The sequence below is a fragment of the Quercus robur genome, chromosome 3 (genome assembly GCF_932294415.1).
Source record: "Quercus robur chromosome 3, dhQueRobu3.1, whole genome shotgun sequence".
Classification (NCBI taxonomy): Eukaryota; Viridiplantae; Streptophyta; class Magnoliopsida; order Fagales; family Fagaceae; genus Quercus; species Quercus robur.
Window position 1 is genome coordinate 35,447,168 of NC_065536.1, and position 23,207 is coordinate 35,470,374.

Consider the following 23,207-nt stretch of genomic DNA (forward strand, 5'->3'; position numbering starts at 1 on the left):
TTGGGGGGGTAATAAGATCTAATATATACCCAGTCACAAAATTGTTCAATTGACAACCTGCACTAACACAATACATAATATCCATCTTAACCGTCAATATAGAGGCCAGACTACACTAAAATCATAACATGACATCAACACTATCCAAAGATATCAGCAATAGATTCGCCCTAGTCCAAAGGATTAACAAATTTGAAACTGGATTTAAAGGCAGCAAGAGACGATTATCCAATCGAAAACCTTCACAGCACTTGTAATATCCCTGCTGGAAAAAAAACAATGATAGAAGTGAGTTTTCCAACAAAGAAAGCTTTATTATGGAAACTTGGGTATAAGAAAATAATAAGAGATAACTATTTTCCAACCACATAAATCAGGTAAACAAAATATATGCAAAACATTCACTCATAGCATTTTTATTTATTTTTGTGGTGGTGGGTTTACTGCAATATTTGCAAGAGATAAGTGAAAGGATCATGCTGACTTAACAATCCTTGTAGAGTAACTCTTCCACAATTTTTACAAAGAATCTAAAAAAAAATGTAAGATCTGTAAGTGTGTCAAGTCTGGGTCTATTTATAACTCAAACACAATGGACGTATCAAACCACATTAGTAACACCGGTTTCCTAGTTTTTTATAATTTTTCTTGCTGAATGATTATATAATTTTCACAATTATGAATTACATTACTTGCAAATGATCTCTAGCTCAAATGTTGTAAGAACATCGTGGAGGGTGAGGTCATGAGTTTAAGACCACAAGGTGAGTATAATTACCAATAAAATATCATTAAAAAATGGAATTACATTTACATGTTTTTACAAAGAAGCATGTATCTAATTCAAAGTTTGCAACAGATGTTCAGGCTTTGACAATGACATGAAATTACACACCTGGCACATATCCCAAAAACAAACAAACAAACCAAGAGAACAAAACCTACTGAGGAGAGCAATGGAATCCCAAGGCCATTCAAGATGAAAGAACTGAGCCCCAACAGAAAACATTATGCAAGAGCATCAAAGGGCCAACAATTGATAAATCAAGACACCAAAACAAAGAGCTATCAGCCACAATAAACAGTTCTATATTTCCATTTTCTATTCTCAATAAGAAATAAATAAAAATATCTATTTCACCCAAATTTTGGGACTCAGGTTTGGTGGTGGTGGTCGGTTTTATTTCACCCAAATTTGAGATTTGTTTGTCATCTACCACAGAGGATCTCTAAATAATAGCAACTGCATCTTCATTGTTCAGGAGTACAACACGAAAGCCAGATCCATAACCACATGTAGGACTTTGCATACATGACTACAATTGATTGCAGTACAGGAGTGTTAGTAAAGAAAGAGAAAAATCATATGATTTCAGACCTAAACAATAATATTATCAAGAGGCATTGCCCAATATATTTGATTGCTCTTCAATGTTCCACAGAGATTTAGTTGTGTTTCTTGGAACCTTCAATAGTATGTACCCTCACCACATTTTTGGGACAGCAGAGCTTACACAAGCAGTGCTGGTTCCATGATAAGATAGTAGTACCATTTGTCAAAACACAAGTGACACGATGGTATAGAGCAACCTTCCACTTCACAACCTAGAACAGCTAGAAAACCCAAGGCTTCACCACTTAAGGCGCCTGGTCACCACTAAGCTTAAAGAAAATCTCACAAGAAAATCATATTAAAAAAATACTATGTTCAAAATACCTCCTGGAGCCTTTTTATAGAGCTTCCCGGAATGCTCAAAATACACCCCACAGCATCCTCAACAGAAATAAGCCAAAATGAAAAATGAAAATTCTGAAGTAATCCGTGGATAAAAGTCATTAAAAATTTTATAATAATAAAAAATACTAATAAACAAATCTGAATTAGTCCCATGGTGTCGGCACCACATGATAACCTGTCACTCACAGATATCTGACACTACTAACAAATAAATAACATTTTTTTAAGCAAGTACAAAAGCAAAGTTATAATATGTCTCCAAAAAATACCTTATGGAAACAAATCTACACAAAAAACATAATGTATTGTTAGAAAAAGACTACAAAACCAATTAAAACCCCCAACTTAATAAAGGGTTAAAACCATAAATCCAATCTGGCTCTAGTACCAATCAACCACCATATTGAGTGTTGTATGGGATAACCTTACCCACTGACTCTCTAGTATCGCTACCAGGCCACAAATGTTTTGGTGAAAGATCACCACTGATGCAAAAGCAAAAGCAAAATTATTTTAGAATTTATATTTTCAGATTTTTTGTATTTGAATATAGAAGTGATTAATGAAATTCAGATTGGATATTTTTTCCAATAGTTGGGTGTTGATTCCTAATGCCTTAGGTGCTGATGCCTAAGTTTAGCTTGGTGCTGATTCCAAGTGACCCCCAGTGCTGTTTCTTAGGATTATCCTTTAATTTTCTAGTTACTTTTAATTGTCCTGCATCAACCACCCCATCATGACCTTCTCCGCTGTCAATCTACAGTAAAAGCCAAGTGGTTACTGTAGATTGGGAGGTTACTACAACATTGCCGTGATAAGTATTGGGCCATCCATTTAATCTGACAAAGAATGAGCAGTTCCTAGAACTCTCACCATTCCATAATCCATAGTCTGTCTCAAAGAGTGGTGTGTATACCATAAGGTAAGGTTGGCTAATTGTGGGCTGAATTCAAAACTTTTGAGTATTCAAATCCACCATGACAAAAGGGTTAGCAAAGCACCGGGCTACTATATTAGAGGGAATGATGAGAAGGCTTAGAGGAGAAGCACAACACTTTGTGTTGGGCACAGTTATGGTTTCAGGGGGAGATCAATGGTCTAGGGAGGTCATTAGGAGACTAGAGCAGCTGCACATAGACCACATGGTGTTCCACAACCAAAAGTGAGATCACAATAAGACTGACTTGTTGGTTTAATGGTTGGGACACGGAAAAGGAATGGGGGAGAATACAGAGGTGATATGTTTGGGATCATTGTGGTTACTGATTGACAGTAGGGCCAAACACATTTTAAATTTCAGATGAGCCACATGAGTTATGACAATTTAGGGTTGATTTCATAGTTGATAAGAAGCTAAATTGTTATTTTTTTTAAAGAGTCTATAAGATATGCTGGAAATCAGGGGTATGAATATCTTCACATCAAGAAGTTGATTGACAGATCTAAAAAGTTTGCCTATGAACAAATGCTGCAACATTTTAAGAACACAATGTCAACCATACCTAGAGGTGTAATTGACTGCAACAAGAAAATTGGCAGAACACATAATCTATAATCCCAGGTCATCAACTTATACAACTCTGATGCAGGGAGCCAAGATTTTATGTTTTAATTTGCAATTAATATTGTTTTTGAATTTGGTTATTAGTGTTGAGGGTTTTTAGGAATTTAAATTAGATGTTTTCCACATTGGTGTAATCCCCTAAACCCTATTTAACTAGTACTTATGTAATGGTGAAAGACAGATGAATTTGAATAAGATTAATTGTTATGAGTTGAGAATGTCTCCTCCCTTGTTTCTCTTTTGTTCCTCTTTTATCATTTATTTTCCTACTGTTCTGCATCAAACTCTGATGAAACTTCTAACATATATTTCATATATATGGAGCATTTGCCAAACACCATAATTATTGGAAAAGGACTCTCTCCATTTGTTTTTGTAATTGAGAGGATCCATTTCAAGGTAAAAATTTAGTATTTCGAGAATCTAAAGGTAAATATGGTGTCATGTCATTTAAAATCAGTTATCATTCTTTATTTGATAGAATGAGATTTTAAACAACTCATGTATGCCTTTAAAATAAATAAAAAAAACTACACTAAACTAAATCTTCACTATTAAATGGATTAGTTCCTGTCCATTTGCTTTGAAATGAGAGGATCTTGATCCATAATCATTGAGGTCAAAGCACTAAACATGTGGCAGGTGTGAGATCTCTAGCATTGCAACTCTACAATGTGAGTGATTATGGGAGGTACCAAGTAGAATGAGAAATGACTACATCTCATATACTAAACCCACAAAAAAGAGAGATGACTACATCTTGTATGCTATAAATGATGTAGGTAAAACCCACAAAAAGTACCTAATTGCTACTAGACATATTTAGAGATTAAAACATCAAAAAGAGCTATAGATATCAAAATCATTGCCAAAGGGCTGTTTTTCAGGGCTAGACAGCCAGGGAAAAGAAAGCAAACAACTTTCTTTCTTCTTCTTTTTTTAATTTATTTTTTATTTTTTTAGATATGATAGGATTTCATCAACTCCGTGATATTTTTTCTTTATTCTTTTTGGTGTAGGTGGGATTCAAACCCCGGTTCTTTATTCAACAATAAGAAACTTTACCAGTTGGACTAACTAGAACCCACAAGAAAGAAAACAAGCTTCTTTGCTGAAAATTTATTAAATCTGAATAATAATCTAATTATCATAGAAACCCTAATTAAAATCACATCCTAGCCTTTGAAAATAATATAACCAGCCACCAAAAACAACCAAAATAAAAGGACTACAAAAAACAACCACCATCAAGCTTTAGACTATGAATCCTCAGCAGGCTAGTCAAGGTTAACCATATGCATTCTTCTTAACATTCTATTTATCCGAAGTCAAACTCACTTTTACTTCCTTATTGATGTCTTTTTTTAGCACTTTATTAATGTTATTTTCTATCTTTTTTTCCCCCTCAACTTGAATTTAACTCACTCTTTTTCACTAGTCCTTTAATCGCCTCAAAATTAAGCATTTGACCGCTAACTAATTAGCTTTGTTGCCAAAAGCCTTGTAGCTCATCTGGCACCTCTTGGTGTTTCCAATGGAGACGTCCAAGATTCAAATCCCCCCTCCCCCATTGTAATTATCAAAAAACAAAATTAGCTTTGTCATTCTCTAGATAAACAAACATAATCAATCCATATTTGCCCCTGTTCACCCCAACCTCATTGCCTTTTGGCCTTCCATTCCCATGACTTCCTTTAATCATAATCAACCTCACTAACTTTTGTCCTTCCATTCTCATAACTTCTTCCAATAATAACCTCAAATTCCCTAGCCCTGTCTCCTTTTTCTACCTCTTCAGCCCTATGTCAATCGCAATTACTCCAAACCACCACAACCAACCTCCATTTTTTTCACTTCTTGATCTTGATCATCCTCATAATTGTCCTCTCCCCTAGAGGAAGATTCCAGCAAAGTGACAAACCCACCCAAATCAGCCAAAGCAACATCCTCTCCACCATCTTCACTCCTTTTCAATTCAACCCATCCAAACATCAGAAACAACATTGTCACCACCATCTTCATCCTTATTCCTTTTCAAACTATCTGCATCATCCCAAACAGAATCCTCGGCACCATCCTCATCTTCATTCCTTTTTAGACCATATGAAGCATCCCACACAACATCAACATCAACATCAACACCACCATCCCCATCCTAATTCTTTTTCAACAATCCTTACCGCAACCAAGCCCTGCCCGCCACATGACTACTCTTCCTATCATCTAAACTCAAGCAATTACTCTCACCCTTTATTTTTGTTGATGATGAAAACATTTCATCATCACCCATCCTCGCATCGAAATTCAGATCACTTCTTTCATTCACATCTTTTTTCGCTCAAAACATCATCTTCATCAACACAAACAACATCCTCATTCAAGTTTAGGGGAAGGCCAAAAGGCACAGAGGCTGAGGCAAGGGTGAGAGGAGGAAAGATGGATTGGAAACATTTGTTTATTTGAAGAATAACAAAAATTACAGCTAATTCTATTAATGCCACAACTTTTTTTTTGATAGGTAATATGAGTACAATTATTGATGAAAAAAGAAGAAAGAAACATAAAAGGTATTCATGATGATGAACAAAGAAAAGCACTAACATTAACGCCACAAAACTTATCAATGTACCAATGCAAAAGAGAGAGTTGATTCAAGTTGAGGGAACAAAAAAGGATAGAGGAAGGCCAAAAATGACATTAATATAAGTAGTCAAAAATGACATGTCAATAAGGAATTAACAAAGAGTATGACTTTGGATAGAATGAACATTGCTTCCATTGATTCACCAGTGAGAAAGAATGGTATCACTTCTATCAAAAATTTTATCAAAATACTTTTCCATCTCTCTTTAATCTGCTCTTCTTTTACTAACACTCTTTGATCTTCATCTTTAATGCATTTAACACCATTCAAGTCTCTTGGTTGCATTTCCCTTGTCTTAGCAAGTGTACCACAACTCAACCTCCTCAGTAGAAATGAACTAGAAGCAGCCAAAACGCCAGAATTTCTACAAATTCCTATAAAGTATATGCACCTTTCAAAAAAGAAGAAGAAGAATATCTACAATGGCACAATTAAATTCTAAACATAACAGGAACAAGGAGCAACCTTAATCTACAAAACCCTGAAATCAGCACACTTCCATAAGGTCAAACAAAGAAAATCAAACAGATGGTAACAAACACATGAAAATATTTTCTATTTCCTACCCATATCTTCTCTATAAAAGTCTTGCTTTACAAATATGATACACAGACCCAACTCAAAATGAAGAAAAGCATGAGATCAAACAAATTGTCTATTATCACAATTATGAAGCCCAAGGTCTAAGAATATGATCATCCACTAGAACTAGAAGACATCATGCAAGGGTGACAAAGGGTCATCATACTCATAAGACAAGACATGCAGAAAGCATCTTTACTTCCTCACCTCCAAATAGGTTTGTATGGTGTTCCAGATGGATAACAAACTTGCATTTGATGTAAATTCAGAAGGTACATTCATTTATTCCAGAGAATACATAATTACCCTTTAGGGATACTGAAAGCATCTTAAATATATGAAAAATCCAATAGAAACCAGTTAAATCTAGACCCTAGCATACAGGACTATCACTGACTGAAATGCATGAGTGGCACTACACCAAGTAAAACAATTCATAAAGAAGTTCATTATCATGTGATGTTGTCAAATGTGGTGACTCTTCAAGTCTCCATATAAAACTATAAACTATACTTCATCTTAAACAGAACATGAACAGATAATTACAGTCCAAGAGTGCGCCTCTTGCCTCTGTTTTGAGACACTGAAACTGCTATGCGCAAAAAGTAAGTGGGAGGTTCTATTCAGAAGGAACTTTAATAGAAACATATCTATTTGCTTTTATAGGTACTAATAGAAACATGTCTATATGCAGCATAAATAACTAAATAAAATAGTGAATTCAGTTTAAAACCTAACCTAATTACTGCTGTTGTTGCTGCTGCTGAGGGTTTGGTGGAGGTGGCATACTGGGTCGGGGAGGCCCAAAAACAGGAACAGGCGGCATCCCAGGACGACCGGGCGGCGGCGGTGGACCTCTCATCATCTGACCGGGTGGCGGTGGCCCCATTGGCCTCTGGCCAAAATGCGGCGGCGGGGGAACCTGGAACTGTGGCCTTGCTGCAGCAAACTGGCCCTGACCCTGGCCCTGTGGCATAGGCATCCCCCGCATCATAGGAGGAGGAGGAGGAGGAGGACCACCCTGTCCGGGGTACGCCGGGGGCCGCATCACAGGGGGTGTAGGGTAAGTCATCGGAGGCGCTGAGAGCTGCGGCCGCGCCATCTGAGGCTGCATCATATTAGGCGCAGGCCCACCAACTCCACGGACAGGACCGGAGAGGCCTGGCTGAGCCTGAATTAGGGGTGCGGTTGGAATGCCTCGGCCAGCAGCACGGCCAATACCGGGTCCGGCCATGGCGGCAGCATTAGCAGCCTTTGCACGGGACTCTTCGGGAGGAGGTGGGCCCTCGACAGTCATGGAAATGACCTCTTCGCCGCGGAGGAGGACGAGGCCGAGAGTGCGGCGGTCCTCGCGCTCTTCGTTGTTGTTGGCTCTCTTGCCTTTGGCAGGAGGAAGCTTGCGGAACTCTTCGCAGTCGCCCAAGACGAGGTTCATGTGGCGATCGAAGGCCATGAACTTGCCCACTAACTGGCGCCCATCTTGGATTGTGACGCGCATACGGTAGTTGATGTACTGGAGCATCTTCGAGCTCTTCGACATCGACATTTTTAGCCAGATTTCGCCCTAACACCTCTCACTCTCTCTCTCTCTCTCTCTACTCACTACTCTAGAGTCTAGATGCAGATGGGTGTTGCTCCTCGACTCCTTTTATATTTGGGGTTTTGGGTTGGGGTTTTAGATTTCGCTTCCCAAAGCTTAAAATGTAAATAATAGGGTAAATTTCACGTTATCTTCTAGACTATACCCTTAGTCTCCCTAATTTTTTTTTTTTTTGGAGAGGAATTAGTTATTAGGGTGCAACAACTAATTTTTTGTTTTTTGTTTTTTGTTTTTTTTTTTTTTCTTCTTAGGCCTAGATGCTAATTGGTTTTTTTTGTATATTTAAGGTTCGAATATTTTTTTAGAGATAATTACAATATACTACTAACCTTGTAGCATGAACCATTTTCGCCCTAGACCATGATTCTGAAACCTGGACTGAACTAGATATCGGACCTGGTTAACCAAGTATCGGTTATCACTATGATTTTTTAAACGAATAAAATTGGAAAATTAAAATTTTTTGTGAACCTCTTCACCAACGGTTAAACCGTCTGGGTCTCTAAACCGAGCACGGGTTCATTGGTCAAACCTTAAAGACTGCCCCAAAAATCTTCTCTGAAAAAATGGTCGGTAGATAGCCCTTTTTGGCCGGAGCAATATCTTGTTGGTTTTTGATTGAAGCCCAAGCCCCCATGAATCTCTTATGTAGCTCGAATAGCTCATAGTCCCCAGATCTTTACTATTTTGGGAGGTTCAGATTTGTTTTGGAAAGACAGGGGTGAGAAAGACAGACAAAGAGGGAGAAAGAGAGAAGAAGAAGAGTAAGAGACAGTTGCTTCTAAGTTCTAATTTCTAAAATGTTTTAATGAGATGGAAATAAAGTCTTAAATTTGTTGTATTGAGAGTGATTTTTTTTTTTTTTTTGGGATTAGGGATTTTTTTTAAATTGCATAAAGATCTCTTCCCTATTGTCATGTCAATGTTGCATTAGTGTACTTTTTCTTTTCTTTTCTTAATTGCATTTTTGTGGTGGTTTCACACTTCACAGTTGCAGTATTCCTATGAGTTTGGCTTACCTCTAGTACTTTTTTTAACTGGAATCTCCTTCTGTTTTAATAAGAAACTATCACATTACCCACCAACTAAATAAAATGTGGAGATTAAAACTTGTTAGGGTCATATTTTATGTAATTGGCTAATCTTTTGACAAAATGCACTTTATTTGTAATTAGGTAGTTCTAAGATAGGTTTAATACATTAGGAAATATGTTATTCAAGCATATCAAGTGTTCGTATAAAAAGACATGAAAATTGATCCAATAAACAAATGAATAAAAGTTGTTCTTTAAGTCTCTACAGATAGCTTGACAAATGTCTGCTAGCGAGGCTTAATGTGAAGCTTGATAAATGGCTTGATAGCAACTAGATCTATCGAGAATTACGATTTTCAGTTTTCCAAATTTGAAATTTGGCCCAAGCTTATGTATTTGCTTAGGGTTTCTTTTCTCACAATCCTAGACATATATAAGGTTTATTTTAAGAGTTGTCACATATGGATATAGTGACCCAGAGATTTATTTTCTCTATAAAAAGCTACTGTGTTTGTATCCCATAGGGTTTTGTAATTAAATGTTTCCTGATCTTCATTGTTGATGAAGTGAAGAACTTTGTAGCCAACAACATCGTTCAAAGCTGCTGGAGTTAGTCACGTACTGGGATCTGTGCAAAGAGCTAGTCACAAATGGAGATTTGTGCATCAAAGGAAAGAAGGTTACTACAAGATCAAGTTTAATTGGGTATAGAAGCGAAGGTTTAACTGTAGGTTGGTATTTTGGGATAAGGCAAGGTAGTGGTAAGATTCCTTATACTTGTAACTGCTTGATTGTTGATTGGTGGATTCTTGGGAGTGGTGATCACCCAGTGGGGTTTTTGCCTTGCGAAAAGTTTTTCCCATTTGTCAACAAATCACCGTGTTAATTTAATTTCGGCTGCATTTAGTTTATTTGGTGAATTGTTAGTGCTTTCACGTTTTGCATGCAATTGAACATAATTATTCAAAGTCCGAAGCTCCTTAACACATAGAGACGTTGTGTAAATGTTTGTAGAATGAAAAAGGGTTGATATTTAATCAGATTCAAAGTGATCATGACAAAGAATTTGAGAACTCTCAAATGGAGTCCTTCTACACAGAGGCTGGCATAGCTCAAGAATTCTCGACCCCCAGCACTCCTTAACAGAATAGTGTAGTTGAAAGGAAGAATAAAGTCATTCAGGAGATGGCCAGAGCTATGAAACATAACAAGGATGTGGCAAAAGACCTATAGGGTGAGGCGGTTAACATTGCATGTCATATTGTAAATCGAGTATACTTCAAACCAGGTACAAAGAAGACTCCATATGAGCTGTGAAAAGGAAGTAAACCAAATGTAAAGTACTTCAAAATATTCGGTAGCACTTGCTTCATTCTAAAGGATAAAGAGAATGTGGGAAAGTTTGACACCCAAAGTGATGAAGGGATCATTCTTGGATTTTTTTTTTTTTTTTTGATAAGTAAGAATGATATATATACGAAAGGCTACTCTATGCATGAAGAACATAGAGCAAACCTAGAAAATACAAGAAAAGGAAAACAGAGAAAAACAAAAAAGAAAACCAAACAATAGAAAAATTACAAAAGAGAAAGGGAGCAAAGAAAAGAAGGGAGGGAATCACTAGACGTGAGTCCCCACGCCCGAGACCAATCAAAAAGAGTTCCACTAAAAGAAGCAAGCAATTGATCACTGGAACTATCCAAATCCTCAAAAGTCCTCCGATTCCGTTCCTTCCAAATACACCATAGGATGTACAATGGGACTAAGTTCCAAATCTGAGACGAATGCTTTCCTAGCCAATTCCACCAGCCAAAGAGCAAGTCTAGAATTGATCTAGGTATAACCCAAGACAAGCCAAAAGTTATAAAGACAAAACTCCATAACCGATAAGCCATCTCACAATGAAGAAGTAAGTGGTCAACCGTCTCTCCATAATGACGATACATAATGCACCAATCCACAAAAACCAATCTCCTTAATCTCAAGTTATCTCCCGTAAGGATCTTATTCCAAGCAACACACCAGACAAAAAAAGAAACTCGCGTAGGGGATTTTGCTCTCCAAATAACTTTCCAAGGAAAGACAGTTGAGGGAGAATCCCTTAATTTGTTATAAAATGACCAGATGTCTAAAACCCCATTAGGCTTCAATTTCCATCTCATCCGGTCTCCAACATCCATAGGAGGAGTATTGGCTCCCAATATACGAAGAAAATGTAGCCCTTCATCCATCTCCCAATCATTAAAATCTCTAATAAAACATACATCCCAAATTCTTCTCTCCTCCGCCCCCTACCTTAGCAAAAAAGTTTCAACAGAAACCTCCTTATCAATGGCAATACCATACAGCCTTGGAAAAGCCAATTGAAAGGGTTGATCCCCATACCACCCATCTTTCCAAAACCTCACTCTATTCCCTAACCTAACAACAAACTGACAATTTTTGCTGAAATCCTCCCATCCCATGCGAATACCTCTCCACAAATCACACCCATGAACTCCCCTCCCCAGCTTTGAGGTCTATCCTCCCTAATCTTCCCCATAATTTGAAGCTACCACCCTCCTCCATAACCGATCCTCTTCCTTCCCAAACCGCCACAACCATTTTCCCAATAAGGCCTTATTAAAGGTAGTAAGTTTCCTTATCCCCAAGCCACCATTGGCTATAGGCGCACAAACTTTATCCCATCCTACCAAATGAATCTTGCTATCACCCCATAGAAAATCCCTTTGCAACTTTTCAATTTTATTAACCACATGAGTAGGAATTGTGAATAACAAAAGAAAGTAAGTCGGAAGACTAGATAGCGTACTCTTGAGTAACATCAAACGACCCCCTTTAGACAAGTACAACTTCTTCCATCCAACTAATTTCCGCTCAATTTTTTACAAGATTGGATTCCAAATAGAAGGGGAATTATGTGAAGCCCCCAACGGCATGCCAAGATATGACATAAGCAAAGTTCCAACTCTGCAGCCCAAAATTTCAGCCAAGACATGCACATCAGCAACCTCCCCTATTGGAACCGTTTCACTCTTAAGCACATTGACCTTCAAACCTGTTACTGCCTGAAAACTAAGTAACAACAACCAAATATGAAGAATGTGCTCCACATTTGCATCACAAAACAGGATAGTATCGTTTGCAAACAAAAGATGTGAAACACGTTCCCCACCGTCCCTTCTACCCTCAAGATTAAAACCATGGACCAAGCCAGCTCCCTCAACTCTTCTCAACATCCTACTAAACGCCTCCATCATGATCAGAAACAACAAAGGAGATAGCGGATCTCCTTGTCTTAAACCCCTTGAACTATCAAAGAAATTAGCTAGAGACCCATTAATCAAAACAAAGAACTGAATTGTGGATATGCAAGTACGGATCCACTTACACCACTTCACTCCAAAACCCATCCTATTCAACAAATACAGCAAAGCCTCCCAATTCACATGATCATAGGCTTTCTCCATATCGAGCTTACAAATGACTCCAGGAACCCTACTCTTCCTTCGGCTATCCACACACTCATTCGCAATAAGAACTGAGTCAAGGATTTGTCTCCCACCCACAAAGCTATTCTGATTCTCAAAGATCAACTGATCTAAAACCACTCTCAAACGGTTTGCTAAGACCTTGGCCAAGATTTTATACACACTCCCCACCAAGCTAATAGGACGGAAATCTCTAATATTAGAGGCATCATTCTTTTTAGGAATTAATGCAATGAAGGTAGCATTAAGGGATTTTTCGAACTTACAATGTTGGAAAAACTCCTCAAAGACCGCTAAGACGTCTTTCTCCACTACCCTCCAACAATGATGATAGAATGCCATAGTAAACCCATCCGGGCCTGGAGCTTTGTCCCCATCCAAGTCACTTACAACTTTAAGTATCTCCTCTCTCTCAAACTTCCTTTCAAGCCAAACCCTCTCCATATTCCCAATACGATCAAATTCCAAACCCTCCACGAAAGGCCTCCACCCCTTAGTCTCCTTGTACAACTTGATTAGTTACCTCGGAAACCTCCTCAAATACCACCCCATCCACCTCCAAGGTCCTTAAATGATTAAACCTTCTATGGGAGTTAGCCATTTTGTGGAAAAACTTGGTGTTATTATCCCCTTTCTTGATACATAACATCCTAGATTTTTGTCTCTAGGAAATTTCTTCCAAGGGGAGAAAATGCTCCACCTGAGACCTTAACTCTGCCCTATGACATTTCTCCCCATCGGAGAGACCAAAATCCCTTTCCTTAGCATCTAAAGTTTTCAACTCCTACAGTAATTGCTTCTTTTGACGCATTACATTACCAAACTCTCGATGATTCCATTGCACAATGTCCTCTTTTAGAGCCTTTAGCTTTTTTTTGCAAGCATGAAGCTAGGTGTACCTACAAAGGAATGCTGATTCCACTAGGTTTGAACTCTATCCACAAATCCCTCCATCTTCAACCACATATTTTCAAATTTGAATGGACTTTTCCCCCTTGCCATTCCCCTTGCCTCCAATAGAATTGGATTGTGATCTGAGATAGGACAGGGTAAAATACTTTGAATGACATCAGGGAAGTGGTCCTCCCAATCTGAAGTGACCAAAGTTCTGTCAATCCTAGACATCGCTGGTTGATCAGAACCACTTGACCATGTATAGCTACCTCCTTCCAAAGGCAAATCAACCAAGTTAAGATCCTCTACAAATTCAGAGAATTTTTCCATAGCCAAGGTCAAACGGGTCTCGCCCTTACACTCGCTAGGAAAGCGAACAATATTAAAGTCCCCAAAACAACACCATGGTATCCGCCAATACTGTTGAATACCCACTAGCTCATCCTACATGTGGCCCCTCTCATCATTCTCATTTGGGCCATAAACGCCTGAGTAAGCCCAAATAAACCCGTCCCCCACCACTTGCCACTTTATCGACACCGAGAAAGTACCAACCATAACCTCCACCTTATTCAAAACCCTTTTATCCCACATAAGCAAAATACCACCAATAGTCCGATCAGTCTCCAAAACAGCCCAATCCACATATGGACAACTCCACAAACTATAAACCAGCTGCCTATTCATGCTAGCAATTTTTGTCTCTTGTAAGCAAACAACATCACACTTCCACTCCTGCAACAAATTTTTCACTACAAGACGTTTCCGAGGATCATTTAAACCTCTAACATTCCATGAAATCATTTTTATCCTCATAAACACTAAAATATCCCCAACTACAAACACCAACACAAAACCACCCTCTATCTCCTATCATAATTCACTGAAGAGATCAAGTTTTGCAACTCTCTACGTCCCTTGTTTTTGGACTTAGCCACCTTTTTGCTACCCGTTGCTTTCCTATGTAACACATTGGCTGCCTCCATCACTGATTCAAGCCTCTGTAAGAGAGCGATGCACAACTTCTCATGTCGAGTCATTAACAACCCAACCAATTTATTGAAACTAGGAATTCTGTGTTTCACCCACCCAAAAATATTTAACTTAGTCTCGATACTTAATACCTTATTGACCTCTTCCAACTCTGCCAAATTTGTTGACACACTCGGATCAATGACTTGCAGAGGAAAACCAACTAACAAATTTGTTTCACAAAAACCTATAGAAAAATCAGCTGCTTCCTCCACAGGCAACGCCTCCCTAGGAAGGCAAAGGAGTTCCTTACTATAGGAGGAATTAACCTCCTAACCCAAAACCCCCAAACCTAGTGAACCAGCTCTCACCAACTCCAGAAAGAGACCCGGAAAAGAAGGTCCAAACGATCGCGGCACTAATTTGAGAGTCACCGTCCTCATATCTTCAGAAAACAACCCACCCTACAACGAATTGGAGCCCAAAATACTGTTTCGGTCAGAGGTAAGCCTGAAGACCATCAACGAAGGAGACTCGGAACACCCCGACACTCCTACCGGCGAAGCACAACACTGTGTCACCCCAACTGGCGAAACCACCTGAAGCCCGGTACTGCACTCCTCCTGTAACGGCAAAACAGGGCTCATCGGAGTCTCTGGATGCACCGAGAAGCTCAAACCACCCATCGGAGCCATCAGAGGCTCAACTTGGATATTCGTTCACTAGCAAAGCATACAGGGTGCTAAACAAAAGAACTAGCAAGGTCATGGAAACCATTAATGTTGTGATAGATGAAGCTTCAATTTCCGAGTCTTTAAAAGATGTTGATCAATTGCCAAAGTCCATCCTCCCTTTGACTCTTGAAAATGATCAAGAAGTAGGTGATCAAGATTCTCATTCTCCTGCCTCACCTAGTGCCATATAGATCTCAGAAGATGCTTCTACATCACTTCAACCTGATGATCATTTGGAAAAAGAACCCTCATCTAGGATTAAGCTAATGATCACGTAGCTATAGTGCTTGAAGAAGTTTCACACTTGTGGCAATGGTGGTGGTGGTGGTGCCATGAGTGTCTATGGGTTGAAGAGAGGGAGAAGATAGAGAGATAGAGATGAAGAGAGTGAAAAAAATGATAAATAAATTAATTATGTTTAATTGTGATTTGAAAATAAGAGCATTAATGTGAAGTAGATTGTGAAATAGTAAGTTAAAATAGATAAAGTGATTTTTTTAAATGTTAAAAGCTAAAATTTAGCTTCACTCATGTGGATATTCTTAAATGCAAATGCAAATTTGGTCATATATTTAACAAAGACACAACATTTTCTAATTGTGGGGTTTTAAGTGTAATTTTCCCTTTAAAAAAAAAAAAAAAAAATCCGATTAAGTGCTGTAATTGGGTAAAAGATTGCGGCGGAAAAACATAATTTGTTTTTTTTTTTTTTTTTTTGGGAAGAACAAAAATGGTTTTCCTTTGAAATTTAAAAGACAAAAAAATTTATAAAAAAAAAAAAAAAAACTTGGCCTATATTGCAATTCAACGACACTCGCTCTGTGTATCTGGGTTCGAAATGGTAGCTTCAGTTATCTCCGTGCCTTCAAGCTTATCAATCACTTGTCGTAGTCGTAGCAGAACCTCGTCCGTTCCTTTGTTTTCTCGCAGGTATATATAAAGTATTTATTAATTTGTTTCACTTAAAAACTTCAATTTTTAGTTGCTGTGCCTGTGCCTGTGTTTATCAATTCTTGAATTACATTCGTTAATTTACAGAAACTCAACGAGGTCGATATTCTCTGCCTTGCCACCTCCATATGGTGATTCTTTAACATTTGGTAATCTTTTTTTTTTTTTTCTCCTTTCTAGTTTACACTTCCATGAGTTTTTAAATTACACTTCTGTTTAAGATTACAAAATTTTAAGTAGCAGACTTTATGCTATAAGTAGATTTGGGGATGACCCAATTGTCGTTTTGAGCTTAGTTGTGATTAGGAACAGTTCAATGCCCCTAATTTCATTCAAAAATTTTGTCTTGTTCCGAGACAAATCCCTTTGATTTCTTAATTAAACATGGCCATGATTTTTATTTTTTATTTTTTATATGCTATCTAGTATCTAGTGCTTCACAAAGGACACGGTGACATGACAATTCTACAAAAATTAACTAATTTAATTAATATATATCTTTTGGTATTATTTATTTATTTATTTATTTTTAGGCATATTTTCTATTTTTTCAAAATAAATTACAATTATCAAAATCTTTAAAAACATATCTAAAATCAACTTAAAAAAAAAAAAAAAATTTCCTCTCAACAGTCAACACATTGCTGATATGCATGTGTGACATAAACACGCTGGGGAATTTGGAGAGGCTGTGCTTCTTAGATCTAGTGCTTATTGATGAATTTTGTTTTAGCTACTAATGAAGATAATTGGTTATTCCAAATTCTTTTATGGATACATTAACGCCTGCAGTGATGGTTAATCCATGGACTTTTGCAATGAAAGTAAGTTATAATATTTAACGTATTGTTGTGTCCAGGCTTATCCAGTAAAACTTGTGGGTTACCTAGTAAGCACGAAGAGAAGGATTTTCGTACCAGAACAAGGTGTATTGCTTGTTCCCCCTTTTTGGCTTAGAGTGCTTATTATTATTATTATTATTATTTGTGATATTTCATATATGTGTGTGTGTGTGTGTGTGTGTGTGTGTGATCATTTGTTGTAGTGACTATATTTATTTTCAGGTGATAATTTCCTTTGGAGAGTATTGCACTTAGAGTTTTTCTTTTTAAAAAGAAAAGATAAGATATATAGAGTATGTTATGCATTGCCACCATTACATCCATTTGATAGAAAATTACATGAAGTTTTAAAAAATGAATAAGCGAGGTAGGAATTGGGTTGAGGAAAAAGCATTGCAGCTGCGTCATATTTGTTTATTAGTCTTCACAAATTCAATGCTTATACATAATTTTCTGTTTTCTGTTTGCTGCTTGTAAATATTTCCTTTGCCTACTTCATTTCTTTGATGGAGTAGTTTTTCCTTAATACAATTTTTTCTTACCTATCAAAAAAAAGAAAAAGAAAATGGAAACATGTTACATATGTGTTCTACTACTTATCTTCCTTCAAGATCCTACAGTTATAGAGTTTGATCTGGTTCTATATTTTCTGCTTCTACCATTTCACGCAATAATTATTTTTAAAAAAGTATAGCCATATAATGGAATAATTAGCTACTTAAACTGTGTTTAATATGCAGTTATGATGCAATAGAAGCCGCCAGAAAGGGGAATCCACCTGTAATGCCAGCTGTGATGACCCCGGGAGGGCCTTTGGATCTCTCATCAGTGTTATTCAGGAATCGCATAATCTTCATTGGTCAGCCAGTAAACTCACAGGTGGCTCAGCGAGTCATATCGCAGCTTGTGACTCTGGCAACTATTGATGAGGATGCAGATATTCTGGTGTGGTTATGTGTTGGCAGTGTTATTTTGTTTTTTCAATCTTGGTGTTGATGCATTGGGGCTGCAAAATCAAACTTCTGTGATAAAGATAATGCACAGCTTATGACTTACTCCTGTATCCTCTCAGGTTTATTTGAACTGCCCTGGTGGAAGTACATACTCTGTGCTGGCAATTTATGATTGCATGTCTTGGGTAAGTTTATAAAGTTTTATTTTTTAATGATTTCTTTGCTCTCTTTTTCTTAAGTAATTCTTCCTACCTTTAGCACATTAGTTATTTTGTCTAGCTACTCTGGTATTGATAATGACCTTACAAAGTAAGAACGAATATTTATTAATTTTAGACATTATATTTGAGTGCCTCCTGCCAATGATCCAATGAGTCTGGCTCAAACGGGGCTGACTTCTCCCACAGGAGTGGGTGGAAGGTGTGGTCGTGGTTTCAAAACACACCGAGTGTAACTTACCAATAAACAAAAAACGAGTGTCACCCTATATGAAATGATTGTGACTTTATGCATTAAAGAAAGCCAGTATCTCCAATCTAAAATTTGATAAGTGCAAATTGATCACTTCGTTATTTATATATTGCAATAAATCCACTGTTTTAAAAACTGGACTGGACTGGCTGGTTCAATTGGGAACCGGTCATGGCACCGGTCCGGTAAAACTATAAAAAAAGGTCAAGAATGGGTAAAAACCGGGAACTGGTCTCTTTTCTGGTTCTTTGACTGTTCCGGTTTTTAAAACCACGAATAAATCCCAAATAGAGAAAGCTATGAGCAACCATTATAAAGTCCAAGTGACTGAAAATAATTACATCAGCAATCCTATATAAATGTTGCAGAATCCATTTACTATGAAAGTTTAGATATAAAATACCTGTTTGTGATGCTAGTACTTGCAAATAGGTGGCCTGACCGTTTTCTACTACACGATAAACAAATATGAAAGAAAAGCAAAACGATAAATAGGAGAAGAACCAAAATGAACAAGAATAAATAATATGAGGAGCACAAAGGTAACTAAGATGCCAAATAGATATTAATGTCATGCCTGTTTATTCCAAATGGTGGCTTAACCATTTTACTAACTAAACTAAACGAACTTGAAAGGAATGAAATGAACATTTGGAGAAGGAAAACTAAAGAAAGAAGATTACTAAGTAAAAAGGAAAAGAAATGACAAGTCTTCTCCGTCTCTCTCCGTCTGTCTTCTATTTTGATTTACATATTTATCTTTAGATGGGACACTTGAGAAGATTTTGGGGGACATGTGTTTTGGCTGATAATGTTTTCGTGCTTGGATCTTTGTCCCATATATTTCATTTGGATGCCTTTCAGGGTTCAAAAGAGGCCATGCTATCTGTAGTTTATAGATTAAATGCACATTAAAAAAGAAAAAGTTTATAGGTTAAACGCGAAAATTATTTGCACTTAAATCTAAGAAATTAACGGACCGTTGCTGCATCTTGACAGTCTTCTTTCCCATCTATTCATGTGATCCTGTTAGGCTAAGCTGTTTTGTCTTCTGTATTCTCAAAAAAACCTGTTACATTGAGACCTTCTATTTTCCCTAGTCATCAGTGGATTATACGCCTGTCATTAGATGTTATATGGTACTTGTAAAAGCATGTCATCCATTTTTTTTCTTTATTAATAAAAAGTGTTCAATTTCTTACTCTGCAAGTATTTATTTAATAATTTTTTCAGATTAAGCCCAAGGTTGGCACAGTATGTTTTGGAGTAGCGGCAAGCCAAGGTGCACTTCTTCTTGCTGGTGGAGAAAAGGGAATGCGCTATTCAATGCCAAATGCACGTATTATGATACATCAACCACAGAGTGGATGTGGGGTATGAATTAACTTTTGGTGTAGTTTACTGCATTTTATGAAAGGATATGCTCATGAAAGGATTAGATCTGAAGACTAGATTGGAAGTCTGTAACAGATTCTGGTATTATCTTTGCAAACAGATTATATCACAATTGTCTTTCTAATCCAATTCACTTTCCTCTTTTATATTTGGCTATTCTTTTTGGCCTTTTGGGTTCTGTATACATGAGCTTATGTGAAGTTTAAATCAGTTTTTTGCTATTTTATGTGGTATAAGATTAGAAAGTTTAAAGTTCAAATTAGGTCCCCCATGCGTAAACAAAGTTTAAATTAGTTTTTCCCATCTACCGTGGTTTGAGATTAGAGAGCTACAAAAAAACTAGCTTAAATGAATTTGAGCCTGCTTTGGGCTTGGGTTACAAGCCCAAATGAGTATCAAATTCTTTTGATTTCAAAGATTTTCCACCACTTGTGAGTGTCAAGTAGACAGATGCTTACCCTTGTCAGTTGTCATTCTTGAAAACCCAAGTATGGCCAGGTGAAGTGAACATACTGGGTAACACAAACAATAGAAGTATTCTCATCAGTGTGTGTAATGCGATGAAATTTGACATACAGTTTTGAGGTATTATGATTCATTTGCTAACATTCCATAGATATGATTTTGTTATCTACTTGTAGGGGCATGTGGAAGATGTGAGGCGCCAAGTGAATGAAGCGGTTCAATCTCGCCATGTCAGTCTCTCTTCCCCACTTAGTTGTGTACTTTGAATGATCTCTGAATGATTATAATGCAGCCTAAATGACTTAGATCAAGCTGAAATAGTGACTCAATTGTGTCTATAATTTTGCTAATTTGAATAAAAAATGGAAAACAAGATCTCCTTAAGTTGAGTGTAAGTTTTGAGCATTAAAAAAAAAAAAAACTGAAATTTAGTTTTAGTTTAGGTGTAGTGATGTGCTGGGCTGGATTGTTATAAAAGTTTCACTCTGCCGTGGAGAATATCAAAATAGAGATATCCAGCATTGCCGTTAGAAAATTCACGCTATCATCATAGAGAATTTGGCTGGTACTTTTAGCTTATCTCTTGGGAAACAGCATTTTAGTAGTAAATAGGAAATACAGATGCCTTGATCTTCATCTAGAGAAATGTGGAATGAGTGTTAACGAGGCACTTGTAGTCCTTTGCGAGTACAATGTCATGTGATTTTTCCAGTTCCATTTTCTTATGTTCCCGTTGGGTGAAAGCCTAATGATCTGAAAACTAGCATTATTTTCTGTGGGTTTGACACAAAATATATTTACAGTTTGGTGCTTTGACAGAAAATATTGATTCATCATTATTGCATTTTCAAGCTCACAAAGTGCTTGAACCTATTTTATGTAATATTATTTTCCTCTTGGACTAATATTATTTTACCCATCAACCCAAGTAAAAAAAAGAAAAGGTTTCACTGAGAACTTGAGATTTATAACTCCATTTTCTATACTCTGTTCACTGAATCGACCAGTATCCAGTTTAGCCCAGCTTTTCTCTGTCAAATTCTTTTGAATGCATGAGTGTGCTGCTCAATGTTAAGCGTTGACTCTACTTTTCTTCTTCCCCTGGTAATATTATGCAGAAAATTGACAAAATGTATGCTGCTTTTACTGGCCAACCTCTAGAGAAAGTGCAACAATACACTGAAAGGGATCGTTTCTTGTCTGTTTCTGAGGTAATCTTCCTCATTCTTTTGTTCTTCTTAGATCTATTTATTATTTAAAAGAGAGAGGGACTGGAAAATATAATGAAAGTAAAACATTTACAAAGCTGTCTGTAGTCTGTACTCTTTATTGCTAGAATTTTATTGGCCAATTAAGTGGTTCCTCATGAAAATATTGCTTTTGTCATATCATGATAAGTGGAAACCCTGCAAAATCAAATATTCAAAGCCTATTACTACGAAAGAGCTTCCATTATCTGCTACTAATATTTTTGAGCCCAGCTTCTATTGCAGTTGATTTCTGCTTTAATACATTATTGAGAGAACTACTAACAATCATCTTGCTGTGCCTCCTTTAATTGCAGGCTATGGAGTTTGGACTCATCGATGGTGTGTTAGAAACTGAATATTGAACTCCGATTTTTTGCTGAACCATTTTATGCCTTCAGAACATCATACTATCATAGAGCAATTTCAGGACACCATACTGCAATTGTTGTCAAACTGATATGGATTCTTGTGTAGCCTTCAATGAAAATTTGCATATGATATTCATAGAAATTTGTCAAGTGGTGCTTATGTATTTTAGTGGAATTACATAGAGTTTTCATAGACAGGGAACTGGTTGTTTTGGGTTTCCTTCTTCTGCTTTGACTTTTATATATATAAGCTAAAGTTGGGAGAAAATCCAATTAGATTTTCAAATTTGAGTTTAATTTGTGCTACATTAAGAATTTAATTAATGTTTATTGTTGTCAAATAAAAGAAATGAGGTTCATATTCTGTTGTTTGCACGAAAAATCAATTGATATTTTAACCTGATGCTAAAAAGTACCATCATAAAGCAAATATCAGGCCATAAGTTGAAATTCTATGGTCATTTTAAAAAAAAAAATCATGTTAAATGAGTAAAGTGTTTGTTTTTTGGGATCTGGCTTGTGTTGGTAATGGATGAGAAAGTCGCAGGGGAGGTTGGTCGGTGTGACCATGGTTGGTGGACCCACGAAAGGGATGAGGTTTGTTTCATTTATTTTAGAACTCGTATAAGGTATAACAACAAAACATGGCACAACGGGTTCTCACTTCACGCACAGCCTTGCAAATGTAGAACTTACCATAACAAATAAAAATAAATAAAATCAAGAGATATAAAAAGAATTTCACACACAGCTTTGCAAAAATGTTTAAAGTCTATACTGTGTATTTAAGAGTTATGTCATTTTGAATATACACCACTGTCGGTTTTTTTTTTTTAAACTTTCTTCCTTGTATGTCAAAAATATTTAGTATTCTAAAAATAAAAAATAAAAAAAAATCAAGAAATGAAGCTTGCACACGAATCTTTTGGGATTTTTTTTTTCCTTCTCACTAGAAAATAAAATTAATTATAAAATTTAAATGAATTTTATGAGGGAAACCCATTTAATAGGAATGAATCTATGAATTGAAATACAGCATTCTGTAAATAACTCTAACCCACGTAGTGTTTGGTCCTGAAAGAGAAAGTTGAAAAAAAAAAAGGAGTACAAATTATGGAAGTAAATCCACCGTCCAATCTCCTCCATTATTATTACTAGCATGTAACTCATGCAAACGCATGAATGCATTTAAAATTAAACAAAATTTTTAATTTAAAAATATAAATAATTAGTCAAAATTTTTTTTTTTTTAAAATAGC

At 36.8% G+C, this 23,207-nt stretch overlaps 2 protein-coding genes across 5 annotated transcripts; one reads left to right on the plus strand and one right to left on the minus strand.

Annotated features, from left to right (window-relative positions):
• On the minus strand, positions 1-8,233 carry LOC126717913 (uncharacterized). 3 transcript variants are annotated; one of them, XR_007652783.1, is made up of 3 exons: positions 7,267-8,233; positions 1,718-1,774; positions 1-262 (listed from the first exon to the last, which is right to left on the minus strand). XR_007652783.1 is itself a non-coding variant. In XM_050419896.1 (2 exons), the coding sequence occupies exon 1, from the start codon at positions 8,072-8,074 to the stop codon at positions 7,271-7,273; it is 804 nt and encodes a 267-aa protein (XP_050275853.1). In that variant the 5' UTR covers positions 8,075-8,232; the 3' UTR covers positions 1-262; positions 7,267-7,270. The 3 variants fall into 3 exon arrangements, 2 of the variants coding, with proteins under 2 accessions (XP_050275853.1, XP_050275852.1); XM_050419896.1 differs by lacking the exon at positions 1,718-1,774 and having other exon boundaries at positions 7,267-8,232; XM_050419895.1 differs by lacking the exon at positions 1,718-1,774 and having other exon boundaries at positions 1-265; positions 7,267-8,232.
• Positions 8,234-16,014: 7,781 nt separating this feature from the next.
• LOC126717914 (ATP-dependent Clp protease proteolytic subunit 6, chloroplastic-like) lies at positions 16,015-22,312 on the plus strand. Of its 2 annotated transcripts, none has more exons than XM_050419897.1 (9): positions 16,015-16,183; positions 16,292-16,353; positions 17,064-17,130; positions 17,787-17,991; positions 18,119-18,184; positions 19,704-19,844; positions 20,507-20,560; positions 21,449-21,541; positions 21,895-22,312. In XM_050419897.1, the coding sequence occupies exons 1-9, from the start codon at positions 16,092-16,094 to the stop codon at positions 21,940-21,942; spliced, it is 828 nt and encodes a 275-aa protein (XP_050275854.1). In that variant the 5' UTR covers positions 16,015-16,091; the 3' UTR covers positions 21,943-22,312. The 2 variants fall into 2 exon arrangements, with proteins under 2 accessions (XP_050275854.1, XP_050275855.1); XM_050419898.1 differs by having other exon boundaries at positions 16,292-16,335.
• Positions 22,313-23,207: the final 895 nt, after the last annotated feature.